The 27,329-nt window shown below is 37.6% G+C and overlaps 1 protein-coding gene and 1 long non-coding RNA gene across 3 annotated transcripts in view; one reads left to right on the forward strand and one right to left on the reverse strand.

The window, feature by feature from the left end:
• Positions 1-3,755: 3,755 nt before the first annotated feature.
• SPRYD7 (SPRY domain containing 7) lies at positions 3,756-26,398 on the reverse strand. Of its 2 annotated transcripts, none has more exons than XM_087436093.1 (5): positions 26,233-26,398; positions 21,145-21,261; positions 18,843-19,009; positions 13,989-14,091; positions 3,756-4,924 (listed from the first exon to the last, which is right to left on the reverse strand). In XM_087436093.1, the coding sequence occupies exons 1-5, from the start codon at positions 26,336-26,338 to the stop codon at positions 4,908-4,910; spliced, it is 510 nt and encodes a 169-aa protein (XP_087292219.1). In that variant the 5' UTR covers positions 26,339-26,398; the 3' UTR covers positions 3,756-4,907. The 2 variants fall into 2 exon arrangements, with proteins under 2 accessions (XP_087292219.1, XP_004433728.1); XM_004433671.3 differs by lacking the exon at positions 3,756-4,924 and adding an exon at positions 10,290-10,576.
• LOC147916133 (uncharacterized) overlaps positions 25,903-27,329 on the forward strand; it is a 50,500-nt gene continuing 49,073 nt past the window's right edge. The window contains exon 1 of the long non-coding RNA XR_015553431.1: positions 25,903-25,982. This is a non-coding gene — a long non-coding RNA (uncharacterized LOC147916133). The remainder of the gene's footprint in view (positions 25,983-27,329) is intronic.

The raw sequence follows: 27,329 nt of genomic DNA on the forward strand, positions 1-27,329 counted from the left end.
TCATGTTTGTTTGTGTTAATCAGATTGAGCCAAATTCCTATTAAAGTCAACAGATTGAATTGAGGGCATAAGAGACATATCTGATATTCGTTTGTTCTCTCACGGGGCAGGAACAGGTGTGACGGCCAGTCAGGAGGCCACCGCAGTGGTCTGGGGGAGAGAGGATAGTGGCTCAGCCACTGGAACCAACTAAGAAGATTGCAAAATTTTAGAGCTTCCTTTAGTGGCACACCTGGAGTCCCAAGCCATTAGTAAAAATGCCACTTTCTTCCTCAGTCTAGTCCAATGCATCCTGAGCCCTCAGTATCAACATTTTTTTCCCTCTGAATAAGATGAAGATGCTTGAGTTTATGTGAGATTTATTGCCTTAATAAGGAATAGAGAGTTGAATAGAGCATGTAATAGCTCTTACTATCCTGGAAGAGGTTTAGTTTAGGAACCTCGAAATAGCAGGTGTGTAAAGATGCTGAAGTGTCCACATCTCTTCCTTGTAGATGAAATAAACTAAAGGACTCATTCCCTCATTTCCAGTCTCGGCTCTGTGCTCTCCACATGGATGCTAAAACCATTATTTGGTTTCCATCCATCAAGGCTGTGACTCAGTGAGGGAAATGAACAGTGGTACTTGATGGAGGGAACCCTTTCTCGGGTTTTCCTGTTTCCCTATGAAAAACCAGAAAAGCTTCCCTTTCGATCACTCTCTGGGGCTGGGTCTTGACTCAGAGCAGAGGCTGAGAAAATTGTTTAGGAACTCATTGTTGGGAGTCCATTCCACCTCTATCCACCAGGAAACCTCACATATTTAAGTAAAATTATAAGGTTGATAACACATTAGTGAGGTAGGTACTTCCTAAATTATGAAAAATTAATTTCTGAATATCTGTAGAAATGAACTGCTGCTTTGCCACCACCCTCCTTCTTGCCTTGCTAAAAGCATCCCTTGCACTTCATGTATGTTGGGATGAAAATGAGGTGGAGGTCATGACCTTTTTGAGGGTGGAGAAGGATGAACACAAAGTATTATTTTATTTTATAAAACCAGGTGCACCATCTGTGTCAATGGGACTTCAGGGGAAGAGATGGAACACGTGTTGACGTCCTTCCACATGGGCCAGATAGAGCTGGGGATGCGGAGTGATTTAAGACACAGCTCTTGTCTTGTTTGGTGAGGGGAGGAAGGGGGAGAGAAAACCTCAAAGGGGATAGGAGGGCCACTATGTGAGTAGGGGCAGCATTCCAACAAAGTAAAGCCTGCACTGGGGGAGGGAGCAAGGTGTGCAACGGGAGTGGATGGGGAGGAAGTGGAGGGGGAATGGGGTCTGCTCTGGATGATGCATGGATAGAGGTAAAAGGAAGGTGTTGAGGGGTCTGGCCTGGCTGGAGGATTTCTGGGGATAGTAGCAGCAGCGCAAATAAGTTATAAGATGAAATAATAGGATAAGACTTCGAAAATCTGTCAAGGAGTAGAGAAGGGAAAGTACAGGTTAGGGGCTAGATCATGGTATGAGGAGAGGAGCCAATGCATTAGAGGAGGACTGAGATGGTTTTGGGAGGGTTGCCCCTCCCCCAAAGGTTCACGTCTAGAGAGAGTCTGTGTTGGTTAAAATGTACTTGAAGAGAACTATAAAACGGCCTGAGAAACAAAAAAAACCTCAAGATTAAAGACTGAAAGGAGATCATATTCCTGGATGGGAAGACTGAATATCATAAAATGTCAATTGTTCTCATATTAATTTAGAGTTTTAACACAATTGCAAAGTCCCAACAGAATTTTTATTTTATTTTTGGAACTTGACAAATTATTCTACAGATTATCTAGAAGAATAAACAAGTGAAAATAGCTATCAGAAGCTAGGAAGAGTGCAGAAAGGGTACAAGCCCTACAGGACACAGAAACATTCTATAAAGTGACAATAATGAACTCAGTTAACACTAGTGCAAGAGTAGACAGATGTGAGAAGGTTAGACCTACAACTGCTCCTAGAAAGCCATACAGTGGATTAGTTAAGAAGAATGGGTTTGAATCCTCATTCTGCCGCTTTGTGGACAGTTTCTGCATCTATAAAATAGAGGTGATTGTACCTACCTCCTAAGGTTGTTCTGAATGTTAAATGAGTGAATGCGTGTAAAGTCCTTAGAACAGTGCCTGGCACATAGTTAATGCCTAATAATTTTATCTTCATTGGTGGTCCATCTGAAATGCAGAAGCAACTTACAGTATTTATACTTATAACCATGTATCAATTATTTTCTTTCCTGAATTCCCCAGATGAGTATTTGCCAAAGTATTGCACAGCACCCCGTTCCTAAGAAAAAGAGTTCTTTGATTAAATTTTTAGGTGTTATTGCATGCTCTATCTCTCTCTCTTGGTCACCAGCTGGTTCTCTGAAGTCCTATAGTAAATAGATATCATATTTAATAAAGTAGTTGGCCCTTGAACCATTTTTGTATAATATCTACTAACGTCCTCTGGAACTGGGGTTCTCTGGAACACACGCTGGGAAACACTGTGTTGATCTAGATATAGATCAGAAAAAAGCTAAACTACAGATCACCTCAAAATCCCAAATGGCCAATTTTTTTTTTTGTGTGTGAGGAAGATCAGCCCTGAGCTAACATCCGTGCTAATTCTCCTCTTTTTGCTGAGGAAGACTGGCTCTGAGCTAACATCTATTGCCAATCCTCCTCCTTTTTTTTTTTCCCCCAAAGCCCCAGTAGATAGTTGTATGTCATAGTTCCACATCCTTCTAGTTGCTGTATGTGGGACACAGCCTCAGCATGGCCAGAGAAGCAGTGGGTTGGTGCGCGCCCGGGATCTGAACCCGGGCCTCTAGTAGGGGAGCTCGCGCTTAACCGCTAAGCCGGGGCCGGCCAAATGGCCAATTTTTAACAGCCATTAAAATAGATTAAAATACATTTGTATTAACATAGTAGATCCATTTTTACTCCAAGGCATATCTATCAGACCTGAATCAGTAGTCATTTTTAAACAATCAATATATAATGACGATTGAAGCAATTTCTCAAATAATTGAAGCAAAGGTAGAGTTTTTACGATAATTACTCAAACAGTTGTGCTTGTATACAGCTGCCTTTAGCGGCTTTTAAATCTTTAGTTTTCCCATTTTTTTATGGCATAAAGAGTTCTGAATCATTGCTTCTCAAAAATTTAGCTCTGCAGCAGGAACAAAAGAGATCTTCAAATCAAATATTTTCTTTAACAACTCAAATTCCCCAAATGAAGGTGTATAGAAAACATCCCAAGGACTCTAAGTCTTCTATTACCATGAAATATTTTCACCGTGATGCTCAAAAAGACAAGTCTATGTCATAGCAGAGTCATGTGCTTCCTTGAAGGAAAAGGCTGTCTTACTTGTCTTTGCATCTCTAGCCCAGCCTCATGCTTGGCACATAGTAGATGCCGAAAAATATTTGTTGAATGAATAAGTTCAGTCCTCGCAAAAGAATCAAAAAGAAAATTTATATATAATGTATAACGTTGGGCTTTCAAGAGCTTACTCGGCTGCTACCACCGTTTCTGAGAAGAGCTATGGATAATACTTAAGTTATGCCAATTAAGTATGCCAGTCTTATTTTTCAAGATCCCTATCAAATAGGCAGGAACAGTTTTATAATTAGTGTGACAATTGCTTACAGGAAGATATATGCTTCTAAAATGTTGGAAAATTGTTATTGTGGTGAGTTTAAATATTTTTCCTGTAATTTAATTTATATTATTATATTTGCTTTAAATTGTCCTTCAAAAATAAAAAAATAAAAAAGGAGCTTCAGAGTTTGAATCTTCATAAAGTCTGAATCTGTTAAATCTAGCAAAGAATGAGCCTTTTCTAAAGATGAGTTTAATGCAGGGAACAGGATAGTCTAGGAAAAGTTCAGGAATGCCAACTACAGAGGATATGTTGTAGTAAACTTCATTAGTTTAAAGTACTGTGAATTTTCTGAGCCTCAATGTACACAGTCCAATCTAACTACAAGAATATAACACAAAGCCACATACCAAATGTTTTCTCATTATCTGTCTTTGATGCCACACCTCCACGTCTGCTCATAACCCAGGGATGACGGTGGATGAATCATTAACTGCTGTTTATTTGTGCTAATGGAGAGCTGTCACACAGATAATCCGAAAAGGCAGATATTTATGTCATCATTTTTGGCACTTCTACAGGTACCATCCACTAAATAAGGGAAATCAAATGTGAATTTATCGAATGTTCTATCCTGGCCTTTGTTCTATCTCAGACAGTTGTAGGAAGATATGTTTTGTAGGACTGCTAGATAGTCTTTCATGCTGTCAACATTATACAACATATGTTCCTAAATTTCTAGCTTCCATCAAAAACCCTTTAGAAACATTTAGAAACAGTTGACGGGTTTATGTAATCACATGGCAGGGTAGAATAAACTTTATACAGTGCCTCACAGAGTAAGTGCTTATATTTATTTAACAAATGCTGAATTACCTGGATTTTGCTATGTCACCTTGGTTAAGACACCTCATCTCTCTTGAGCCTTTCTCCATGTGTGAAGTGCGGATTTGGTCAACTGGTCTCCAAGATGCCTTCTAGCTTAACAATTCAGTTTCAAAACTATGTCTTCCTATACCACCTCTGGGTGGAAAAATCCCTGTTTCTGACACAGCGTGAAAATAACATAAAGATTTCTGCCTCCAAATATTCCTTTTTTAAGTTTCAAGCATTGCTGCCTCAATTATTAATGCTCAGGAATTTGATAAGCAAGTCCAAGTTCACCTACCCATCCACACTCACCATGGTTTTATAGATTTTATAGATTCTTTCTCAGCCTTGACTTCCAGACTGACAGGCCTGTGTGTCCAGTGGCCCATCTTCCCTGGGTCACTTTTGCTATCTTCCGTGGGCTTTTTTCAACTCACCTTTTCACCTGAAATGCAATAAGCAAACCAAACATAGGTAAGGAAAGATAAGTTTTGTGTCTTGTTTCTTATAATGGTTGATACAATTCTCTCTTTACTTCAAAACTCTTCCTAATAATAGCATTTTACAGATACTTTTGATTGTGACCACACCCTGGACTGGTACTTTGGAGATCTCTTTCTGAGCTTAAATAAGACCGAGGAGACCATACTCATAGTTTTAACAATTTATCCCCAAATATATCATCTCAGTCTCTTGTTCATCACTTATAAGTCACTTCTGTCTACTCACAGAACTGTGAGACACCTCTAGTTTACCCTGTGAGCTGGCACTACATTCCTAAATAAACTTTAGAATCATCTCCCTTTCCAGAATTAACATGAATTTTAATATGACAAATCCTAGCATAGAGCCCTGGAGATCTTACATCTCCCATTTCCTTGTTTCCAGTTTAACTTGTTTGGAGACTTGGCAACAATCTGAGTGAATCAGAATCACAGAGTTTATCTAGTTCAGCCTCTAACAAAGCAGGAACCATATTTAAGAGATCTCTGGGATAGTCTTCTAGCCTGTGTATTAATTATATTTTCTTGTTTTCTGTATTCTTGATGCTCTGGCATCTTTTTCAATGGCAGTCATCTCCTGATCTATTGCCACACGATACCTGAATAATAATAAAACCTACATTTAAAAACAGCTGTTAGAACAATTCCAGGGACCAGAAGTTCATTTCTTTACAAGGCAGCAATTTTAGCAGTGAACTAGCAGGAAAGTTCGTTCCCATCTTAAACTAAAATCTGCTTCCATGTACCTTCCAATAATTCTGCCTCCAGGGCAACAGAGAATAAATCTCCCTGGTTTTTTTTTAGCAATGAACCATCAGATATCTGAAACACATCTACGATTGTCTTTCCTGAAACACATTTATGAGAATCACACACCTAAATCTATAGATTTTTTGGCTTTGTTTCTAGTCTCCTTATAATGATGAGCATTTCACAAGTTATTGTGGCTTCAATAGCCCAGTGGATTGAGTATTTTCTTCTAACATTCCCAGTGCCCTCAAGGATTATTCATTCATTCATTCAAGGATTAATTATGCAGACCCTCAGCAGCCTGGTAGCCTTTGCTGCCTTATCAGTGTTCTTTTAAAGTGCAGTGTCTACTAGAACTGCGCTACTCCACATGTGGCTTCACTAGCACTAACACTCCCCTAAGCTTACACTTGTGCCTGGCTTGGCATCAACTAAAATTTCTGAATCCTTTTAAATAAACTGCCATGAAACACAATGTATCTTGTAATTATGTAATCGAATTCTACCACAGCTTTTTAGATTTTTAGGTGTGGATGTAAAATTCACTATTCTCTGGTATACAGGGCTTCCTCCAGAGTCAGTCTTTTCTCTTATTTTTTAAAATTATTTTTCTATTCCCAAGACAATACATGTTTATTGTAAAAAATTTATCAGATAAATATAAAAGAGATTGTTCTCTGTAATTTTATTCCTAAGATATAATATTTTGGTGTATAGTACTTCATACTTTTTCCTATACATAAGGCCATATAGTTTTTTTTTTTTTTTGATGTGGAAGATTGGTCCTGAGCTAACATCTGTTGCCAATCTTCCTCTTTTTGCTTGAGGAAGATTGTCCCTGAGCCAACATCTGTGCCAATTTCCTCTATTTTATATGTGGGACGCCGCCACAGCGTGGCTTGATGAGCATTGTGTAGGTCCATGCCCAGGATCTGAACCCGAGAACCCTGGGCCACCGAAGTTGAGCATGCAAACTTAATCACTATGCCACCAGGCCGGCCCCTATTGTGTTGTTTTTAATAAGTCATATCATGCATACAAACGTTTAACAATTTACTTTTTTCATTTATCAATATATCTTGGATCTAGAGCTATACTTATGAATAATTACAATTAGCAAAGTTCCTTGAGGACAGGGACTATCTTGTTTAAGGATTTATGAAACACAACACTTCGATGACTCAATTGTTGAATGACTACATTGTAATGATTCCCACACAACCCAAACTACACATTTCAGCCAATTCTGGGATAATTTTTCCTTTAAATTTCTGTAGAGCTCTTGGATAAATGGTGTGTGATTCATTTATATTGCTAATTATATCTAACAGTTTTCTGTGTTTATACCCATTATTTCATTAATTTGGTACAAGTTATTTTGAAAGAGCAAGTTGAAAGGGAGCCTCGTATCTTATTCAGTAAATGGTAAATGGAAGAACAATAGTTAATTGATTCTACTACTACGTTTCCACTCATTCACACGAACGGCCCAGTACTTCTATCAGTATTTCCCTGCCAGGTTGCATAATTAACGCAAATTAATATAAGTGGTAGTTGATTATATTTCATTTATGAGTACTATGCTTGGTTATAGCTGGGTACAGGGAAATTCTATAGTTTTGATTACAGATTTTCTTCTCACAATCACATCTAGTATTTTTGCAATATCTAAAAGAAGTTATTGATTTAATGTATTTTATGAAGATTTGTCCAAGGTTTCACTCACATTTCCAGCTATGCTTTTGCTGGTCTACATCTAGACTTACATTAAGAAGTAAACATACAGGAAAAAAAAGCAACGTGAGCAACAACACTACGCATGTGTCTGTTTATGTTAATGATTTAGAAAAGCCTTATTCAAACTGTATTTTATACCATTGCTAATTTATAACAGTTTGTAATCCAAGTTGAAAATATATTCAAATAATCCTAACTGATGAGCCAAAGGCAGTTAGTTAAAAGCCAAATTCTCTTTTTCTGGTTTTTAATATATAAACTGATTATAAGATTTTCACTGTTTTGCATAGCTAACATTGCAAATCCCTTGATATTGCATATCATTAATTTTCAGTCTGAATATGAAAAACTACACTAGTATGAACAAATGGATTTTTGTAATATACAGAATCAAAACGGTGGACACTGTTTCTTCAGCCAGGAACAAATGCAGGTCTCTGTGTATTAACAGACAAGAATGTTTGACATCTCATCTATGTCTACATTTACCTATCATTAAACATTTCAGCTATGAGTATATACAGTACTAATATTCTATTGGCTTCATGAAAGGCTTCATTTTTAAATTTCTCCTAGCTCAATGTAATTTTTTAATAGACTTTATTTTTTAGAACAGTTTAGATTACAGAAAAATTAAGACAGTACAGAGAGTTTCCGCATATCCCCTCTCCCAGTTTCTTCTGTTAACATCTTATATGGTACATTTGTTACAACTAATAAACAAATATTGACATATTATTATTAACTAAAGTCCATAGTTTATCAGATTTCCTTAGTTTTTAACCTAATGTCTTTCTTCTGTTCCTGGATTCAACATTATATTTACTTGTCATGTCTCCTTGGGCTCCTCTTAGGTGTGACAGTTTCTCTGAATTTCCTTGTTTTTGATGACTTTGACAGTATGGAGGAGAACCACTCAAGTATTTTGTAGGATGCCCCTTTACTGGAATTTGTCAGGTGTTTTTCTCAAGATTAGACTGAGATTATAGGTTTCAGGGAGGTAATTTTCCTAAGAGGCATTAGACACCTACAGATTAAAAACACATCTGGACTTCATCAAACTGTCCATGGACACAACTCATGTATGATTTTTAGTATGGTGCCAATTCTGTACGATTAGAGATAGAAAAGATAGTCTTGAGAAAAGAATGTAATGAAAAGCAAAGGTTAGCTTTTAAAAAAATAACTAAGAGGTAGACAACATTTTAAAGACAGCAAACAGTAATTTTAATTTGCTTTCCCAAGTAAGCATGTTCTTTATGAATTAAAATTAGGACAGAAAGTCAGACAAAAATGCATAAGTAATATACAGTTAGTTCAGTTCTATATATCTTCAGAAGTAAAGTTTGAGATTTATGTAAACAAATGTTACAGAAGTATATGTATGTTTTCAAAGCACATTGTCATGTTTTTGTCAACCAAATAAATAATAAATAAATATTGTGCAGGATTCTCTTGTCCATGGGTCAAAAACAGTCTGGCTTAAATCCTTAGGAAATTTATAGTAGGCAATCATTCTCAAAGAATTCTCTCCTGAGCAGTGGTCCTCAAACTTCAGCATGTATCAGAATCACCTGCAGGGCTTGTTCAAACACAGATTCCTGGGCACTATCCCTAGCAGTTTCTGATTTAGCGGGTCTGGGGTGGGGCCTGAGAACATCCATTTCTAACAAGTTCCCAGGTGATGCTGATGCTGAAAACCACTGCTTTAGAGTCAATAAGGAATACACATATATTAAGGGCCAACGATGATGAGGGTGTTTTACATATATTACCTATTAACTAGTTTACAGAATCTTATCAAGTAAGTATGATTATCCCTTTTATAAATAGGGAATCTGGGCTCAGAGAGACTGAGAACCTGCCTGAGGAGATAATGGGATTAGGTGGCAAAACTACAACTCAGATCTCCTTCCATTCTAATGCCATGTTTTTCCAGTACAACCTACTGCTCCCTGTTGATAGAGGAGTGACACGTATGCATCTCTGGCATGCTCATTTGAAAAGGGCCTGTACCAAAGATGTGTACAGTAATTACTTCAGGTTAGTAGGGTGCTAACTTAAGGACAGCAATTCTTACTGAAAACTAGGCAAAGGCTCAGGGTCATGGAGAGGATTCACTTATCTCTGAACTTCTGAAATAATCCAGGGTGAAGTGAATTTACTGTATAATTAACAAAACAGGAAAAACAGGTGTTTAATATAGTACTGGATACTCCTTAATTACTATTATTTTATTATTCTTTATAGAAAAACACACCTTTAAATAAAAGTCCTCAAAAGAACAATCCCATTTACGTTTAAGTTTAAAGCATCAGACTATTCTGCACGTCTGCCAGTGTATGCTACCTCACCACAAAACCACTACCTACCCCTGGGACTGAAGTAACACAGCACGATGGTCTCCAACAAAACACTCTGACCATTACTAAGACACTTATCTCCTTTCACAAAGCAAATCAAAAGCAATGACATACAAACAAAATAAGCTATTTAAATTTGAAGTGGCACATTTTGCAGTAAATAAATCGCCAAAAAAGAAGTTGAAAATAATATAAATTTCTGTCACTTTGTTTTGCTTTATATAAAAAAGGAAATGGAGCCACAAAATTATTGAACTGCAGACTTAAAATAGGTAATGAGGTCTAAACTTAAGAATGACAAAAAGCCCACCCAACTCTACATCTCTATCAAAAAAATATTTTATGTAAGAAAGATTCCCTTTTAAATATCAATATACATATTTCCACTTAATATTGCTAATCAAACCCATAGTTATATTATTTAAATAAGAATTAAATAAACTGCCCATAATGCTGATTTCATATCACAAAACATAAGTATTTTAAATCACAACTTCTGGGCGGTATATTGAATACACTGGTTCCTTAAACAACATTAACAAGCATATTTTTAAGAATATATTTTCATCTAAAGGTCAGGTAAAGTTTTATTAAATGGTAAACACTTTTAACAGTGCAGAAATACAAGTTTCAAAAACAAATACATTCAGAAGATTTGCTGTTCAAATAATATTTTTTCAAAACCAGGCGGAGGAGTATGATAAAATTCACTGAACTGGCAATCCAAAATTGCACTGTCATCAACTAGAGATAGAAAAAGAAAGAAAATAAATTAGAAGCAAACACCTCAAACTGAATGAATACATAATTATAAAATAAACTATTTCCATAATACCATAACATCAATGGGCAAGAAGAATAAACACATCGGTTGTCCAGGTTACAAAACATGATCTTACTGGACCTAAAGAAAGCCACAATGAAAAAAAGAATCTATCTATCAAAAACACTGGAAGGATATATACTTCAAAATATTAATAATTATCTCTAGATGGTGTGACTATGGGTAATTTTAATTTTTTCATTATTTGCCAACCTATATTTTCTCAATTTTATACAATTAAGCTATACAACTTTTTAAAAAATATTTTATTTTGCAAAATTATACATTTACAGAAAGTTGCAAAAATAATAGAGTCCTGTGTACGCTTCACGCAGCTTTGCCCTGTGGTAACATCTCACATAACTACAGTACAATATCAAAACCAGACAACTGACGTCGATACAACACTGTTCACCGGACTGCAGGCCTTATTCCGCTTCTACATGTTTTTACCAGCAGTTACTTGAGAGAAAGGAATGCATACATCCATACAAAGACTTGTACAGGAATGTTCATAGTAGCTTTATAGGTAATGGCCCAAAACCGGAAACAACCTAAATATCCATTAACAGGTGAAGGGCAAAACAAATTGTGATATATTCACACAATGAACTATATTACTTGGCAATAAAAATAAAAGAATTATTGATACATGCTACAACATAAATGAATCTTAAAATAATTAGACCGAGTGAAAGAAGCCAGATTGAAAAAAAAAAGAGTACAAACTGTATGATTCTGTTCATATAATACTCTAAAAATGCAAGATAATCTGTAGTGACAGAAAGCAGATCAGTGGTGCCTGGTTGGGGCTGCGGTGGGGAGGGGTGAGCAGGAAGGATTACAAGTGAGCAGGAGGAAACTTTTAGGGGTGATGAACATGTTCATTATCTTGACTGTGGTAACGACATGGGTATTCACTTTATCGCTATTTGTTAAACTGCACATATATGTTTAATGCACATTACTAAATATTTTATGTTTCGTAATAAATGCAGGAAAAAACCTAAGTACTGGATTTGACATTCACGAAGTCACTAGTGATTTTAACCAGGGTGGTTTCAGTGAAGTGGTGGTAAGGCAGCCCCACCAGGCTGAAGAACAAATGAGCAATACAATAAGGACAGTAGTGTAGGCTACTCTACAACAAACGTGGCCACAGAGAAGGGTCAACACACGGCTAGTGAGGGGTATGAGTTTAAGGGAAGGTTTTTGGGGATGAGAATGACTCAGAATGTTTACAGGCAGTGAAGAGAGAGGTTGATGACATGAGATATAGATGAAATAATTGACAAAGTGAAGTCCCAGAGTTGGGAAGTTTGAAATCTAGACTGTAGACTGAGTTTTTTGACATGAAGGGCACCACTTCCTCTGAGATGGGATGGAAAGAAGGCAAGATTAGAGTCCATCCAGAAAAGCTTCAGGAGGGTAAGGGAGAGAAGCTGGAGTTCACTATGATACCCTGTTTCTTTACAAAGTAGAAGGGAAGGTCACCTGCAGAAAGTGAGCAGAGAATTCAAGAGGCACGGTGAAGGCCCGGAATGTGCAGAGATGCAAAAGAATCGCCAAAAATATTGAGAGCTTCCATTAGACTGGAAGTCATAACTTCGTAACAATACTTTTCTTCAGTGTTATAGTTTTTTCTCTCATAGTTTGAGTGTTAAGAATCGACAAAATGAATGACTGGATTGATCCAGGATTAGGGATGGGAAGGAGGACAATGGGATGGAGGACAAATGGTAAGGGAATTTAAGTTTTATTTTTATCTTTGATAGTATCAGATTATTAAAATATTTGGTTTAATTGGACTGATTTATCAATTTAAATTTATGAAATATACTTTACTCTATATAATTTACTATCTATAACTTTACTACATTAAAAAATCATACTGAAGCAAAAATAATTTAGAATAAAATTTTATTTGCTACACTCATTTGTATAACTCATTCTACTGATATTTATTTCATTTCTCAAACTAAACTATTTAGAATATTAAGCTACATTTACATTTATTTAAGTAAATAAAGGAATTGCTTTTAGGCTTACCCATTATGGCAAGGAAACAAACCTAAATTGAGTTTAAAAATACACTTTTACATGTAAAGACACAGAAGGTAAAATCACTGAAAAGCAATTTTTAGGAGAAAAGACGACTACTAAAAATGTTAACTAAAAAGTAAAGCATAGGCCTTGGTTGTTATTATCATATTGTTAAATATTTATATTTGTTATTGTATACCTTTCTGACATCCCAAACAGTCCATCATCACTAACATGGCTACTTTTCTGGTAAATTACTACAAAACAGTTAATAATTAGTTTTTATTACAGCTCAAATCTGAGAACTTAATGTAGTTAAAGGAGAAAATACTTTTAGGTCTACTAAAACCATAGGCAGAAAAATCATATACCTGTTGATTTAAAGTTGATAACACAAAAAATAAAGCAGAATAGAGGGATAAAGGCACTGTGCGTATGTTTGTTATTTTTTATAAGGAGATACACTTCAAAATTTAGAGATGCACATAAAATATTTATGAATAAAATGATACAATGTTTGGCATTTTCCTCCAAATAACCCAAGGAGGGGAGGTGAAGAACAGAAGCGTTAAGGGGTAGATGAAACCTGATTGGCTACAAGTTGATAATTGTCTGAAGCTGGGTGATGGGTACATGAGAGTTCATTATACTATTCTCTTCACTTCTATACATGTTTGAAGTTCTCCATAATAAAAATTAAAGTAATTAAGTGATATAGAGTCATCTCTTAAGTAACCCAATTCTTGGACAGACACACTTGTACAGAAACTATATTACTTATACACACATAGCTATCAAATGCAAAACAATCAATATGAAACTATTCTAAGTCATAATTTCTCTCAGAAGAGTTTTAACATTTGGGTAATTTTATAAAGGTAACTAATGCTCAATCTACATAAAATTCCCATCCCAATTGTAAAGAAAATATTCTTTACAATTACATTTCCTGCTCATCTAATTCTCCCTTAAAACTGGCCGAAAAATCTTTGTAAATTCAGTGAAGCTTTTTGGAACTTTCTAGAAAATAAGACTATATGATAAAAAAGGGAATACAGTTATTGTACATTTAAGTATAATCATTTTATTTAGCAAGTTTTTAAAAAAATACATGGGGAATAAAAGCCTTCCTTAGTCCTGCAAAGTGGGATTGATATTCTACTGAGTACATTTCACATAAAAGGTCTTTATTAACTTGTCCAGACTTCTGACTGTTAGTTACAAAGTTAATAAAAATGCCAAGCAAAAGTTAACATATATCTATTAATATTTAGAAATATTTTAGCTTACCATAAACAACTGGATACACTGTCCCTCGTATACCTGATGCCGGACAATGCATGTTTTTTCCATTCAAATATACATTTAATTCTACATGGTCATATGTAATACCCTAAGAAGGAAAGAAACTATTAAAATGGGTAAAAACATAAATGTTCCATAAAAATCTGAACAGTCAGAAAGCACTGACTGGGAAGCACAGAAACACCAAAAACTACACAAAGGGTCACAACAGCTTTCATCAAGGGTTTACAATTTAATAGAATTCTACTTGAACTGAGCTAAAAATATTAGTAGGGAAAAAGGTAAAATCCCAAGAGTTCCCATTACAAATAAAACAAATGATCAGTTTAAATTCTAGTATTATATTCAGATAATCTGGATTTTGTATTTTGAATATTAAGATGATATAAGTACTGTATAGCTAGCCCTGGTGGTCCAGCAGTTAAGATTCAGTGCCCTCACCGCTGCGGGCTGGGTTCGTTTCCTGGTCAGGGAACCACACCACTGGTACACTGGCTGTCATTCTGTGGTGGCTGCATGGAGCTGTGATACTGAAAGCTGTGCCACCACTATTTCAAATATCAGCAGGGTCACCCATGGTGGACAGGTTTCAGGTTTCAGCGGAGCTTCCAGACTAGGAAGAAAAAAACTTTCAAAAAAACTTTCAGGGGCCGGCCCCGTGGCTTAGCGGTTAAGTGCGCGTGCTCTGCTACTGGTGGCCCGGGTTCGGATCCCGGGTGCGCATCGACGCACCACTTATCCGGCCATGCTGAGGCCGCGTCCCACATACAGCAACTAGAAGGATGTGCAACTATGACATACAACTATCTACTGGGGCTTTGGGGGAAAAATAAATAAATAAATAAAATTATAAAAAAAAAAAAAAAAACTTTCAAAAAAACTGGCCATGAATAACAGTGGAGCACTGTCTGATATAGCGCTGGAAGGTGAGAAGATGGTGCAAAAAGACCGGGCAGGGTTCCACTCTGCTGTACACAGGGTCACTAAGAGTCAGGATCAACTCCATGGCACTAACAACAAAACAAAGTACTACCTACTTTGTATGTAGTGAACAGAGACCTTTTAAACTCATACAGAAAAATCTGCTCTCCACATGTAGAATTTTATTTTAAGGGGGAAAACAATGAAATTTTCACCATTAGAGCTTACTATCTGTCACTGTTTTCAAGTTGTGAAGAACTGTCTCTATACAACTTATTTCCCCAAAGAAATCATACACTTCTGTATCTCTTTGCCTTGGTTTCAAATATGTCAAGTGTATTACCAGGGTAAAGCTGGTGTATACAACTGAATATAACTGATAATTAGTATCAAGTTGAAAAATAGAAAAACAGCTCAAAAGATTTTTTAAAAGACAATGGAGGGCCGGCCCCATGGCTTAGCGGTTAAGTGCGTGTGCTCCGCTGCTGGCGGCCCAGGTTCGGATCCCGGGCGCGCACTGACACACCGCTTCTCTGGCCATGCTGAGGCTGCGTCCCACATACAGCAACTAGAAGGATGTGCAGCTATGACATACAACTATCTACTGGGGCTTTGGGGGAAAAAAATAAATAAATAAAAATAAAAAAATTAAATAAATAAATAAAACTACATCTGCTTTAAAAAAAAAGACAATGGAATAAAAATATATTACTTTGTACATTATTAATGGTACAAAAATCACAATAACAATTATTAATATTAAAACACTGGAAAACACTTAGCCTGTATTATGTAGCAACCACTATTCTAGGCACATATTTATTCATTTAACCCTCACAACAAGATAAGTATTATTATTATCTCCATTCCACAGATGAGGTAGCTAAAGCACAGAGAAGTTAAATACTTTACCGAAGACTGCACAGCTAGGAAGTGGCAGAGCTGGGATTTAAACCCATGCACTATGGCTTAAGAATACTTATCTTTAATTACCATGCAATTTAAAACTTTAAAACTTTTAAAACTCTCTTTAAAATATTACATAATAGTTACTAACTGATGACAAAAAGGGAGTTTTCCTTTGAAGAAATAAGAACAGACAGCAGAGATCTTTCAATAGAGAAATCATCACAGACCAAGAAGCAACCACTTTGAGGATTTCTGACTGTGGATACATTATATCAATTTTAAAGCTTTTTAAAGGTAGAAAAAGATCTTACAGACAATCTAGTCTGTACTCCTCCACTTCCCAGTAAGACAGCAAAGGCTGCCGTTATGTGTTAAGTGCTATAAAAGACTCTCAAACCTTAGCAAAGCCAGGGTTAGATTTACTAATAGTTAAGGAATACTGAGCAAGATAAACAGATTGCTATTGTTTCATTTCAGTTTAAGTATTTAAATATAATAATAAAGCTAACTGATGGCTAGGATTAGCTTTTTTAATGAAGAGGTCTGTTTTCATTTAAAAAACAAAAACATAATTACATAAAAAACAAAATATGTTACTCTCTTTATAGGACTACAGGAAACCCAGCCCCTCAGACCAGTGGTTGTAATCCAGGCACCCTCCACCACCCGGTGGCCGCATAACCTACTGCAAGCAAGTTTTAAACCCAAACCTCCAGCATAACAGCAAAATCGCAACACCCAAGAAAGAAGCGAGGAAGGATGTGTGAACCCCCACCCCCCATCAGTTTAGTTCAGGTATTTTCTAGCTTAATCTGTCCTTTTATGATCTAGAAACTAGGTTTGATTCTGTCATAATACTACCAAAAAATCCGATGTGTTCTATGCATTTATGAATAATTGTTTGCAGGTTTAGTGACTAGACTCTGAAATTAGGCTGCCTGTAGTATAATCCTGGGATCACCCCATACAAGAAGTTACTTAACTTCTCCTAATCTGTAAAATGTGATAATAATACTACCTATTTCATAGGGTCATTATGAGGATTAAACAATTTAATCCCTGACAGGCACTTAAAACAGTGCCTGGCCCATAATAAATGCTAGAGAAGTGTTTGCTATTATTATTACTACAGAGAATGTCTATAAAACTTCTCTAAAATTAAACTGAAAAATGCAATTTTAGAACGTAATTTGCACTTTTCAAAATTATATATAAAAGGAAAAAGTAAGAATAAGCTGTTGTTTCACGTATGCCTTCCTAGTGCTGTGGTAGGCCCTGTTGGTGCTGTATGATTATTGTATGACTATAATCATTTGGTTGGGTGTTAGAAGCTTACTCTTCTTGATTTCTCCTCAGAGAATGGTATATGACTGAAGTTCTACACATATGAGAATGTTTTTCCTGTCTTATAATCCATTCTACTTTTCCTATGCCACTGTCAGCAATTTGGTGAAATTTGTCCTCAAGTGTTTGAACTAGGAAGATAAAGTTAATACGTAGGGTAATGTTCTACTTTTCTTGTTCTGCACATATTTCATCTTTTTTAGTCCTCCTTTTATCAGAATGGGCATGAAAACTCAAAGTCTAATTTAATAATGCTGACAAACTAAAAATGATATTCTTAAATCTGTCAATTTGTAGTATCAGTCATCTCAGTGAAAGAGACAGGAAGGCAAGAATAAAACACAGTAGAAGTTCAGTATATCAACAAAGGAAAACATTTGTTACTGATTATCCTTTCTTATGTTTGAATTTCATCTTTTAGTGTAAACAGGTTGACAGCCTCAGCTTGACTTCAAGATTCTCTTCCAAGAAATAACCATTGGAATAAGGGTGTTCCATATCATGGACGTCTGGCAATGATCTATAAATACAGGACCAACCATTCAAAAAGAATGGGGAAAAGCAGATTTTAAAAATGGTTTATGCCTTTCATCTCCTTTTATCTTTAGTCAATTTAGGAAAAAAACACTTTCAACAATTTACCTATTTAAAAACTAAGTGTTCTTCATAGTTTTTAAATTGCAGAAAAGAGAAAATCAGACCATAATTAAAAATCTTAACTTCCACATTTTTCTTCATTCTCTCCAAAATACTATATATTTCTTTAATTCAATAACCTGGATTTACCTTGTCTGTGTCATCTTATTATTAGAAACTTCCCCTCATTATTTACAGATTCCTTTCAACTTGGTACCAGAGCCAGGAACCCAAGGCGCCCTTGCTAAAGGAGACCCAAGGACTCTGTTCTCAATCAATGGCTAACAGCCTGAACTCAGTGGATAAGGTTCTTGGATACCACCATACGAGAGAACTATGTGGAAAGGACAGAAAGGGAACTTTGGATTACACTTTCAACAGCGTGGCTTTGGTAAAGACTTAAATATATCTAGCTGGGAAAAAAAATAGAGAAGTTTTAATAATATATAACTCTTCCTATCCCCTACTTTCCAAAAAACTTTCCTACAATCAAGCCTTAGGATTTTGAGTCCAGTTCTTTGAAGAGTTCTGGAAGTAAAGGAAGTTTAATAAGATTATGTTTAAGTAGGACCAACACGCCTGATAAAATGCTGTAATTCTTTAACAGAAGTTCATAACAAATTAAGTAATAAATGTCAAAATTTTCTCTAAGAGATCTCCAGCTGCAAAAATACCTAATATTTTCTAATATAAGGCTCAGCAAACTTTTAAAATTGTGGGCCAAGATTTCTCTGATATGAGAGAAGCAGAAAATGATAATGAGCAGACAACCTGTCGTTAATTCTCTCGAATGGAAATAAGGGCTCACACGGATTTTCCCGGCCAGCAGCAGCTCTAGAAAGCAGAAGGCAGTTAGGGAATGCAGCAGCATCTACACCAAGCACTCTCTTTGGAAAATGTACCATCTCATTAGATCCAATCCTGGTATTTTGGAATTCAAACCACAAACTCCCAGGCAAAACATATTATACTAAAAATAGTTCAAGTTTAATAATTTACAGTGGAAAACAACTCCACAAGAAAACTCACCACAACGTCTCCCTCCTGTGGAAGGCTGTTTGCTGGCAGTCTATTTTTCTCCTCGTTGTTGTGGTACAGGGCTCCATCATTTCTCATCACCAGACTGTGCACATCTCGGCCGAGAGGAATCTGATTCAAGTTAACCTTCTGAGTTGCAACGCCAATACCCCAGATTCCTAAAAATATAATAGTTTAAATGCCCCCAAAATCTAAAGAATACAAATATGAAAGGAGTTGTTTTAAAAGAGAGTGTACATTGTTTTTAAAAGAAGTGGCATATTATCACTAAACTATTTTTTTGTTAATCTTTTAAAAAAATCTTTTTAAAGTAGTTTGCAAACCATACTATGTTCTCTGCAGACATAGTACAGCCTGGGAGATAAGAGAGTGGGCCTTGAAGTTGTACTGCCTACATTTAAATCCTGACTTAGCTATGTCATCTTGGGCAAGTCGTTTAACCTCTCTCTGCTTCCTTACCCGTGAACTGTGGATTCCAACAGTACTCACCTCACAAGGTTTTTATAAGATATAGCAAGATAATCCAAGTAAGGCACTTGGGATGGTGTAAGTATTCAACAAAAAATGGGTAAGAAAAGCACAGAGTAAGCATTTTTTAAAAAATACTAGCTACTATCATCATCATCATCATCATCATTATTCTCTAAAAAACATTTTGAAGAAGCTACACATTGAATTGAAACGTCCTGGGGTTCTATTTAAAGCACTACCTCTGAGAAGTGGGGAATTACTGTCTTTAGCTTTTGCATCTATAACATATGACAAATAATATACGATCTGGTATATATCATGCAGAGGAGAAAATGATAAAGTATAAAATCATTTTCTTACCCAATACCTTAAGTTAGTGAATTTAAAGCCTTTTGGTCTAAGCTGACTTTTAAAGCAAGTAGCTCTCCTCTTAACCGGCCAAACAGAATACCTAGACCTCTGGATTTTGTCTCAAACTGTTTCCTTCTCAGTTTTTATCAAAAGCAGTTAGGAGATATTCTATCAATGGAAGAAGGTTTGAAGACAGTGTTGTCAATCAATTAATTTTTCTGGACTGAGTGAGACCATCCAGAATCAGAAAGATTCTGGACTTCACTGTCTTGACTTGTAAAAAATTTGACTATATAATTTATCCTCCAAAGTGGGACAATTTGAAGAGTGACAGGAAATGATTGCTAATTTCATGGGACAACAGTTCTAGAGAGGGTTACAGAGTCTCCTTAAAGAACTGTGCACGCTGTGACACACTTTGGCACAATTGCCTCAAGCTTTCATTGAGACATCAATGCTACAAACTCTAACAATGCATTTATTCCAAGGATATCACTGGGGATATCACTCTTCAAAGGAAATGTACATAAAAATTTGTATTAGATTTAAGGCTCAAGAAAATATTTGCTTCTCTCAAGAAACAAGTATGTTATACTTGAGAAGATTACAGTAACCAGAGACATTCTGCAGCTAACTTATAAAAGAATGAGATGGAGGATAGATTCATACTTACTTCCTATACTTAAGAAAATCAGTGTTTAAAACTAATTTAGAAAACGAGCCCCAGAGGGATCTTTTATATCGTTCAAGCTAGTCGAGTAAGAACAGGATTAATTTACTCTACTCTAATCTTCCTATTCTATACCTATATTACTTATGCCATATTCCACTAGAAGTTTCTTTATAACAAAGCTTAAAAAAAAAATTTCCCCATATCCAATACTGCCACAATTAATCGTTGTTAACTATTATAATAGTCACATAGAACTGCTATTCAATTCAAGAAACTCCATAAATTTTTAAAGAGAAGTATAGACTTTAGACTTCTATCAGAATTCTAAATCTGCTGATTGCTTCAGAAGACACTGAATCAGGGCATCTTAACAAGAGTAAAGAGAAAAACTCAGGATCATAAAAATGATTTTATCCTAAGATAAAACAGCAAGAGTCTACACCTTATATGCTTGACCAAATGAAATGGTGCATCCAGCTGCTACTAATAATTAATTATACTAATAATAATGCTAAGTACCTTACACTGTCCTGTCTTTAAAACACTTTCATACACATAGCTCATGTGAATCAGGAAGGTTAGCGCCTATAATTCAATTTTATAGATGAGAACTGAACCTAATTTAACTAAATTAACTAATTAAACCAAGATCACAGAACAAAAGGTAGAAGAAAAAGGTCTTTTAAGTAAGAGTTTGGTGTTTTTTTATTACCTCATTAATCTTTTTCATATATTGAAAATTACTCCTAATATTTAGAACAATTAGGACTTTTAATAGTAAAGTACCATTATACCAACCTGTGGACTGGATTTTGAATTCAAAGTAGCTTTTGTTTTGATGTAAAGGTGCACTGGCTAAACAACCTCCTGTTCCACATATTCTTCTCCCATTTTTCACAATGACAACATCTGTTCCTAAACAAAAAATGCAAACACTGTGTAAAGTTTTGTGTTTTCTTATCCAAAAATCAAGGTTAATTTCTGTTTCACTTTTAATTCTTGGTCCACAAAAATAGGGACACTATATGTACTGTGAAATATATAAATATTGATAAACTATTTTAAATATTTAATTCACTGTTTTTTTCCTGAAGAGAACATTTATTTTATTTATTTATTTATTTTATTTATTTATTTTTTCCCCCAAAGCCCCAGTAGATAGTTGTATGTCATAGCTGCACATCCTTCTAGTTGCTGTATGTGGGACGCGGCCTCAGCATGGCCGGAGAAGCAGTGCGTCGGTGCGCGCCGGGGATCCGAACCCGGGCCACCAGCAGTGGAGTGCACACACTTAACTGCTAAGCCACCGGGCAGGCCCCTGAAGAGAACGTTTATATTTAACATTGATTTGTGGCTAGAAATCTTGTTTAATTAGGCAGCTTCAAATAAACTCTAATAACTCTAAATTATACTGAATATTTAAAAGACTTTTAAGGTAGAAATAGACTAACTTTCTTTAATTTTTAGCCAATAAATCAATTTGATGATTTCATAAATCTCTTAATTTAAATAAAAACATAAATATTTAAAAGAAACTTTGGTAAATTAGTACAATTTTCAATTCAATCCAAAGGAATTAAAAGAACCTACTAAAAATTGACTGAATATCTACTAGGTACAAGGTACTATGCTAGTGCCTTAGTCAAGTAAGAAGTGAAGAGTACATGGAATATGGAAAGAAACACGCATCTATGTTCTTGAAATGAAAAATGCTAATTTTAGGATCTTTTTGTTAATTTTTTAACTTTTTTTTTTTTTTGAGGAATATTGGCCCTGTGCTAACATCTGTTGCCAATCTTCCTCTTTTTTCTTTTCTCTCCCCAAAGCCCCAGTACATAGTTGTATATCACAGTTGTAGAGTTGTAGCTCTTCTATGGGGGACGTCGCCTCAGCATGGCTTGATGAACAGTGAGTAGGGCCACACCCAGGATCCAAACCAGCAAACCCCAGGCCGCCAAAGTGGAACGTGTGAACTTAACCGCTGCGCCACCGGCCAGCCCCCTAATTTTAGGATCTTAGAAATTTTTATAAGATAGCTACTATCAAACATATTGCAAATATGTAAATAAGGTTTTAACATCATTAAATGCATTTCATTCTCATGGAAAATTTTAGTTTAGCTCAAATAACATTTGCTAGATGAGAGTGAGAAAGACATTGTCTCATAACAATATGACCCCAATACCAATTCTTTTCCAAATCTTGATTACAGGAAGCATGTATATCAGAGAACAAGAGACTTAACATAATTCTAATATGTAAGATATATCCCATAACACCGAGGCACGTGACTCCCAAGATTTATGGCCAGTATCAGCACTTCGCTGGTTCTAAGTGTACAAGCCAAGCAGATCTGGCTATTAGAACTGTATGGGACTCCTCCAGAGGAGGTTAAACAAAACTAGAGCATAGTAACAAAAGGCATTAACAGGGGGGCAGTTCTCCCACTCACTACTGAATTCATATTTAAACAAAAAATTATTTGGGACAAAGACATGAGAGAAATGCAAAATTTTCAAATTCTATCACAATGTGAAACTGGTTGATTTAAGAGGGATACTTTCTCTTAAATAAGGTAAAACTAAGAACCTATTATATGATTATTAAAAATTCATTAGCATCCATTTTTTTCTAACTACAAATGTTAACTCCCAAATTCTGGGAAAATATCTTTTTAAATAATTTACATCCAGCTATCCCATATACCTCCAGCAGTTTCAACTGGAGAGCATCCAGGGCCCAGCTCTTCCTTGATGGCAAAGACAATGTAGTACTCGGTATCTGGCAGACGCTCAACAAAAAACTGATATAGAAATGAATGAATGAACATGCTCTGCTAAGCCTCTGCAGTGGACGTGTAGCATCTGTTTTCCCTTTCCCGACAGACTTCCCTCTAGAGATCAAAAGACTTCCAAAGAAGCTGACTCACTCTCTGGCTTCAGGGGTACAGCTCTGACCTAGGTTAAGTCAATCAGTGCATTCCACATTTCTTGGCCACAGTAACTGACTGAAGAACGGTTATATGATCTAAGCCTCTATAATCAAAGATAGTCTCAGGACTTTTGCAGAGAATGAAGGGATTCTCTCATTCTTGCTGGACTCCTGAATGAGGAAGCCCAGGGAGCGGCTGCAAGTTCTCAAGGAAGCCAGCCTTCAGGAATAAGCAGCAGAAGGCGGAGGAACCAGACGAAAAGAAACCCACTCCTTGGCAGCACTGAGGCTTTCCTGAAGCCAGTGCTGCCTGTGTACTTTTTTCAGTTACATGAACCAATAAGTTTCCTTCATTGTTTAAACAATTCTGAGTAGTAGTTTTTACTACTTGTAACTGAAAGCATCCTAAGTGAAATGCAATTCAAAGAATTATGCAAATAAATGGTATTTCTTTCTTAACTAGCAATGCTCTGTGGTCCCCATACATAGTAAAACCTTCTAATAACAAGCTTCTACAGTGGATAACTTATTATCTTGTATATCATCTAAAGGTGCTAGGTTAATGGAATTATCAGAAGACCCTGCATACAATATAGTCTATTGTCAGTTGGAACCACACAACCAACTCTGAGTATAGTATTATTCTCCTACTTCAATATCATTTATCTCCAAAACATTCTGCTAGGTACTGAGATGTTTTTTATAGAAAGATGAATATATTCAGAGAACATTCTAGAGTGTTTGTGAATCATTAGGGAATTATTTTAAGCTTATTCCATTCCTCTTTTTTAAGGATCTATGTGATTTGGGTAGTTTTATTAATCATCAGTACTACTTAGAAAATCAAGGCAAATAAACAGCCAAAGAGAATGTTTTCAGAAGCATTAGACTTTTCCAAATGAGTGGCATCCCTTTCAAAGTAACTACCTTGGAAAACCTTCACCTCTAAAAAGTCAATTTACAATTAAATGCAGAAGATATGGCAAAAATGAAGACATTTACAAAAACTATGCCACAGAAAGTCCCAAAAGAGGAATTCCAAAATGATTTAAGTAATGCAGCATCATCAAAATAAATGACACCTTTGAGAGAGACAACATTTGTTTGGATATGAAATGTATAGTCTATTTTCTTAAAAAAGAAAAAAAGCAATCACATTCTTTAGGTTATCTAATATAATCTTTCACATATCCAAATACCTGCATACTTGCTCAGTGTACTTCTCATATTTTCAACTTAAGATGAATTCATGCTTGAAACATTCTCCTAACTCAACAAGCCTTTCCTCTCCTTCACATTATTCAGTTTCTAAAACCAGGCTTCTTCTGTGATTAAACAATTTGAGATCATTGAAAGTTAAGAAAAAATTTCCATGCAGGTAGAAAATTGGAGGATGACATTACTCTACTGAAAGTTGCTGGGCAGCTTTGGAAAAAGGAGAACATAGTGGAGGGAGTACAACTGACCAGCTCTTCATGGAGAAGAGACTGGAGAAAAGGAATGCTATAAAGAGCAGACGGCAGTAATTCAGGAGTTTGGCAGTAGAGACAGAAAGAGCTAAAGCTGATCATAAGCTCCAGGAACTATGTATGGTTATCCTTTACTGTGTTCCTGGCACCTAAAATAATGCCCACCACCTGACAGTCGCTCAGTAAACATGAGTTGAGTGAATGAATCAATGAAATGGAAACGTTTTCTGCAGGAAATTAAAGGATTTGAACATCCACTCTCTATAAATGATTACAGATAAGAAATAATTTAAAGAGATATACATATACACACATACTTTATATATTTATGTACTAAGGTTCTGTATTACACTTTGGAAATCTAAGAATTAAAGTAAATACCCATGTACAAAGTGGTATACAATTATCACATTTGTGGGTTAGTACATGCCATAAAAATACAGAAATATAATAGGCAGAGTGTTTCCAGAATTATAAAGAATCTGGGCAGGAGAGGGTTTTGCTATAAATACATATTAAGAATTGCCTTTGTTATTTCAATGCACTGTCTTTTGGCCAATGAGAGCTGTGGGAAAAATCGAAAGTGCAGAAGTATATTTAGAACTGAACAATCCACAAAGACAGTACTCTAACTAAAAAAATAATAGTGGGAAATCTCTCCTTCTAGAACCATACTACAGACGCATGGAACTATATGGGAAAAGTCTAAGAACAGAAATAATAATAAGGTGGTGAACGAGGCTACAGAGGGGAAAGGAAGAACGTTAGATGAGAAATTATATGCCCATTTGAAATTGGGATGAAAAAAACACAGATGCAAAGGAGCAAAGTGCTGTTTTATTTCGCAATAGCCTGACCTGTTGGGAAGAGGCCACTCAGATGAAATTACAGCACCTCCAACCATGACTAAGGAGGAGTCGGGCAATGGGAGGATTTAGCTAAAATGGCATGTTCTAGCCTGAGATGCGACTTCAGGCTTCTGCAATTTGTCTTGATTTGACTTTAGGAGGTGAGAGGAAAATCACTTCCAATAAAACAAGCTTCAACGTATAAATGACAGGCTGCAGAGAAAACTGTCAGGGCAGAAGGAGCCGAGATCAGACCTAAAGCACGCTGACAATGGGATTGGCGATCGGCAGTAGGGCCCTGTAGGAGGAGCACCAGAGCGCTCCCCGCCTGGGGACGTCTGACGAGTCTCAGGAGGCGGCAGCTCGGAGGAGATTCCAGGGGAAACGGGTAGGTCCACACACCCACCCCCGATGACAGGAGCTGACAGGGCTGCGCAGCCTTGAACACAGACCCGGGCCGAGGTGGAGTCGGCCGGCGTCTGCGGGAGATCCGCGAGACCAAAACAGGTCAGAGCAGCGTCGCCGGGAGAGGAGCGGGGGCGGCGCCCGGCGGGGGCAGGGCCGCGTGTGGTCCTTCCGACCCCCGCACTGCCCGACCCGCGGCGGGCCGTTGGGTCCGGGGAAGGGAGGGCCCTTACCCATGTGCTGCGTGTCCAGCTGCACGGCCGGCATCTCCTTCAGAGGGATGTGGCCCGTCCCGCCGTCTCTACAGCACCGCAGGCAGCAGAACACCGAGGCGGCCATCGCGCAGGGACCTCCGACACCGTGGCCGCAGCCTGCCGCCCGCCGCCCCTAGACCGCGGCGACACCGCCCCCCGCCCCTCCGCTCCGCCTTCCGCCCCCGCCCGAGCGCCGGGGGTGTCTGTGCGGAGCGCGGAGGCGGGTCCAGCGACGCCCCAGGCCGGGAGGGCGCAGCGCAGGCTGAGGCGAAGCCGGCCTGGGCGGGAGATGCAGAGGATCGGCGGGCGGGGCGGGGCTAGTGGCGGGGCGGGCCAAAGGGCGTGAGGGGCGGACGGGCGGATGGGCCGGGGGACGGCGTGCGCCTGCGTGGCGGCTTATTTTCTCTTTGGGCGGCATCGCGTGTGCGGCCGGTACTGACGGGTGCGCGGGCTTGTCTGGGTCCTTCGCACACTCAGGGATGCTCGGATGCTGTGTTTTTAAAACCGTGCCCCCCAACTTCGACATTATCTTTAGGGATGAATTGACAGAAGAAAATCAGGCTGGGGAGTGAGAGTTGATAAAAAAGAGCCCCGAGGTTACCCCCCGCGCACTCAGGGCTGAGAACTTTGCCTCCACCGAGAGCCTGCGTCCCCCTACCGTGGCTGGTTTCTGAAGAATTGCCTCAAATCCTAAGCAGACGCACAGGTCCCAGGAGTAGTGCCTGTTAGCGACTGTACCGTGGATGTGCACCTGGGGCTCTAAGTCGGCCCTACTGCATTTTAGGTGCAGAGATGCGCATTCCGTGGCCGTTGATGCCGCACTGTCGCGGGGCGCAGGAGGTCTCCCCGGGAGGGGACCACTGGTGCAGGGTGGGAGGGCGATTCTTGACCGGTCTCTTCCAAGCTCAGCCTCTTCGTGGACCGAGGGTTCCGAGGAGTGTGTCGGGAACCCCGGAGGCAGCGGGAAGGCTGCTGGGCCCCCGAGGGAAGCCCTCGGTTCCTACCGCCTGCTCCTTCCTGCTTCCCCGTAGCAAGCCCCCATGGCGGTCATCTGTCATCTCCTTGCCTACTTAATC

Source organism: Ceratotherium simum, chromosome 10 (assembly GCF_057802395.1).
Source record: "Ceratotherium simum simum isolate JZ-2026a chromosome 10, ASM5780239v1, whole genome shotgun sequence".
In the NCBI taxonomy this organism is placed as follows: domain Eukaryota; kingdom Metazoa; phylum Chordata; class Mammalia; order Perissodactyla; family Rhinocerotidae; genus Ceratotherium; species Ceratotherium simum.

Excerpts from the sequence above, each read along its gene's own strand:
- SPRYD7 (XM_004433671.3), bottom strand. The coding sequence starts at position 26,338 with ATGGCCGCCTCGGTGTTCTGCTGCCTGCGGTGCTGTAGAGACGGCGGG. Across the intron at positions 14,092-18,842 it reads CACAGGAGGGAGACGTTGTG|GGTATTACATATGACCATGT; the intron begins GTGAGTTTTCTT and ends TTTCCTTCTTAG. Across the intron at positions 10,577-13,988 it reads AGTGTATCCAGTTGTTTATG|TTGATGACAGTGCAATTTTG; the intron begins GTAAGCTAAAAT and ends TTCTATCTCTAG.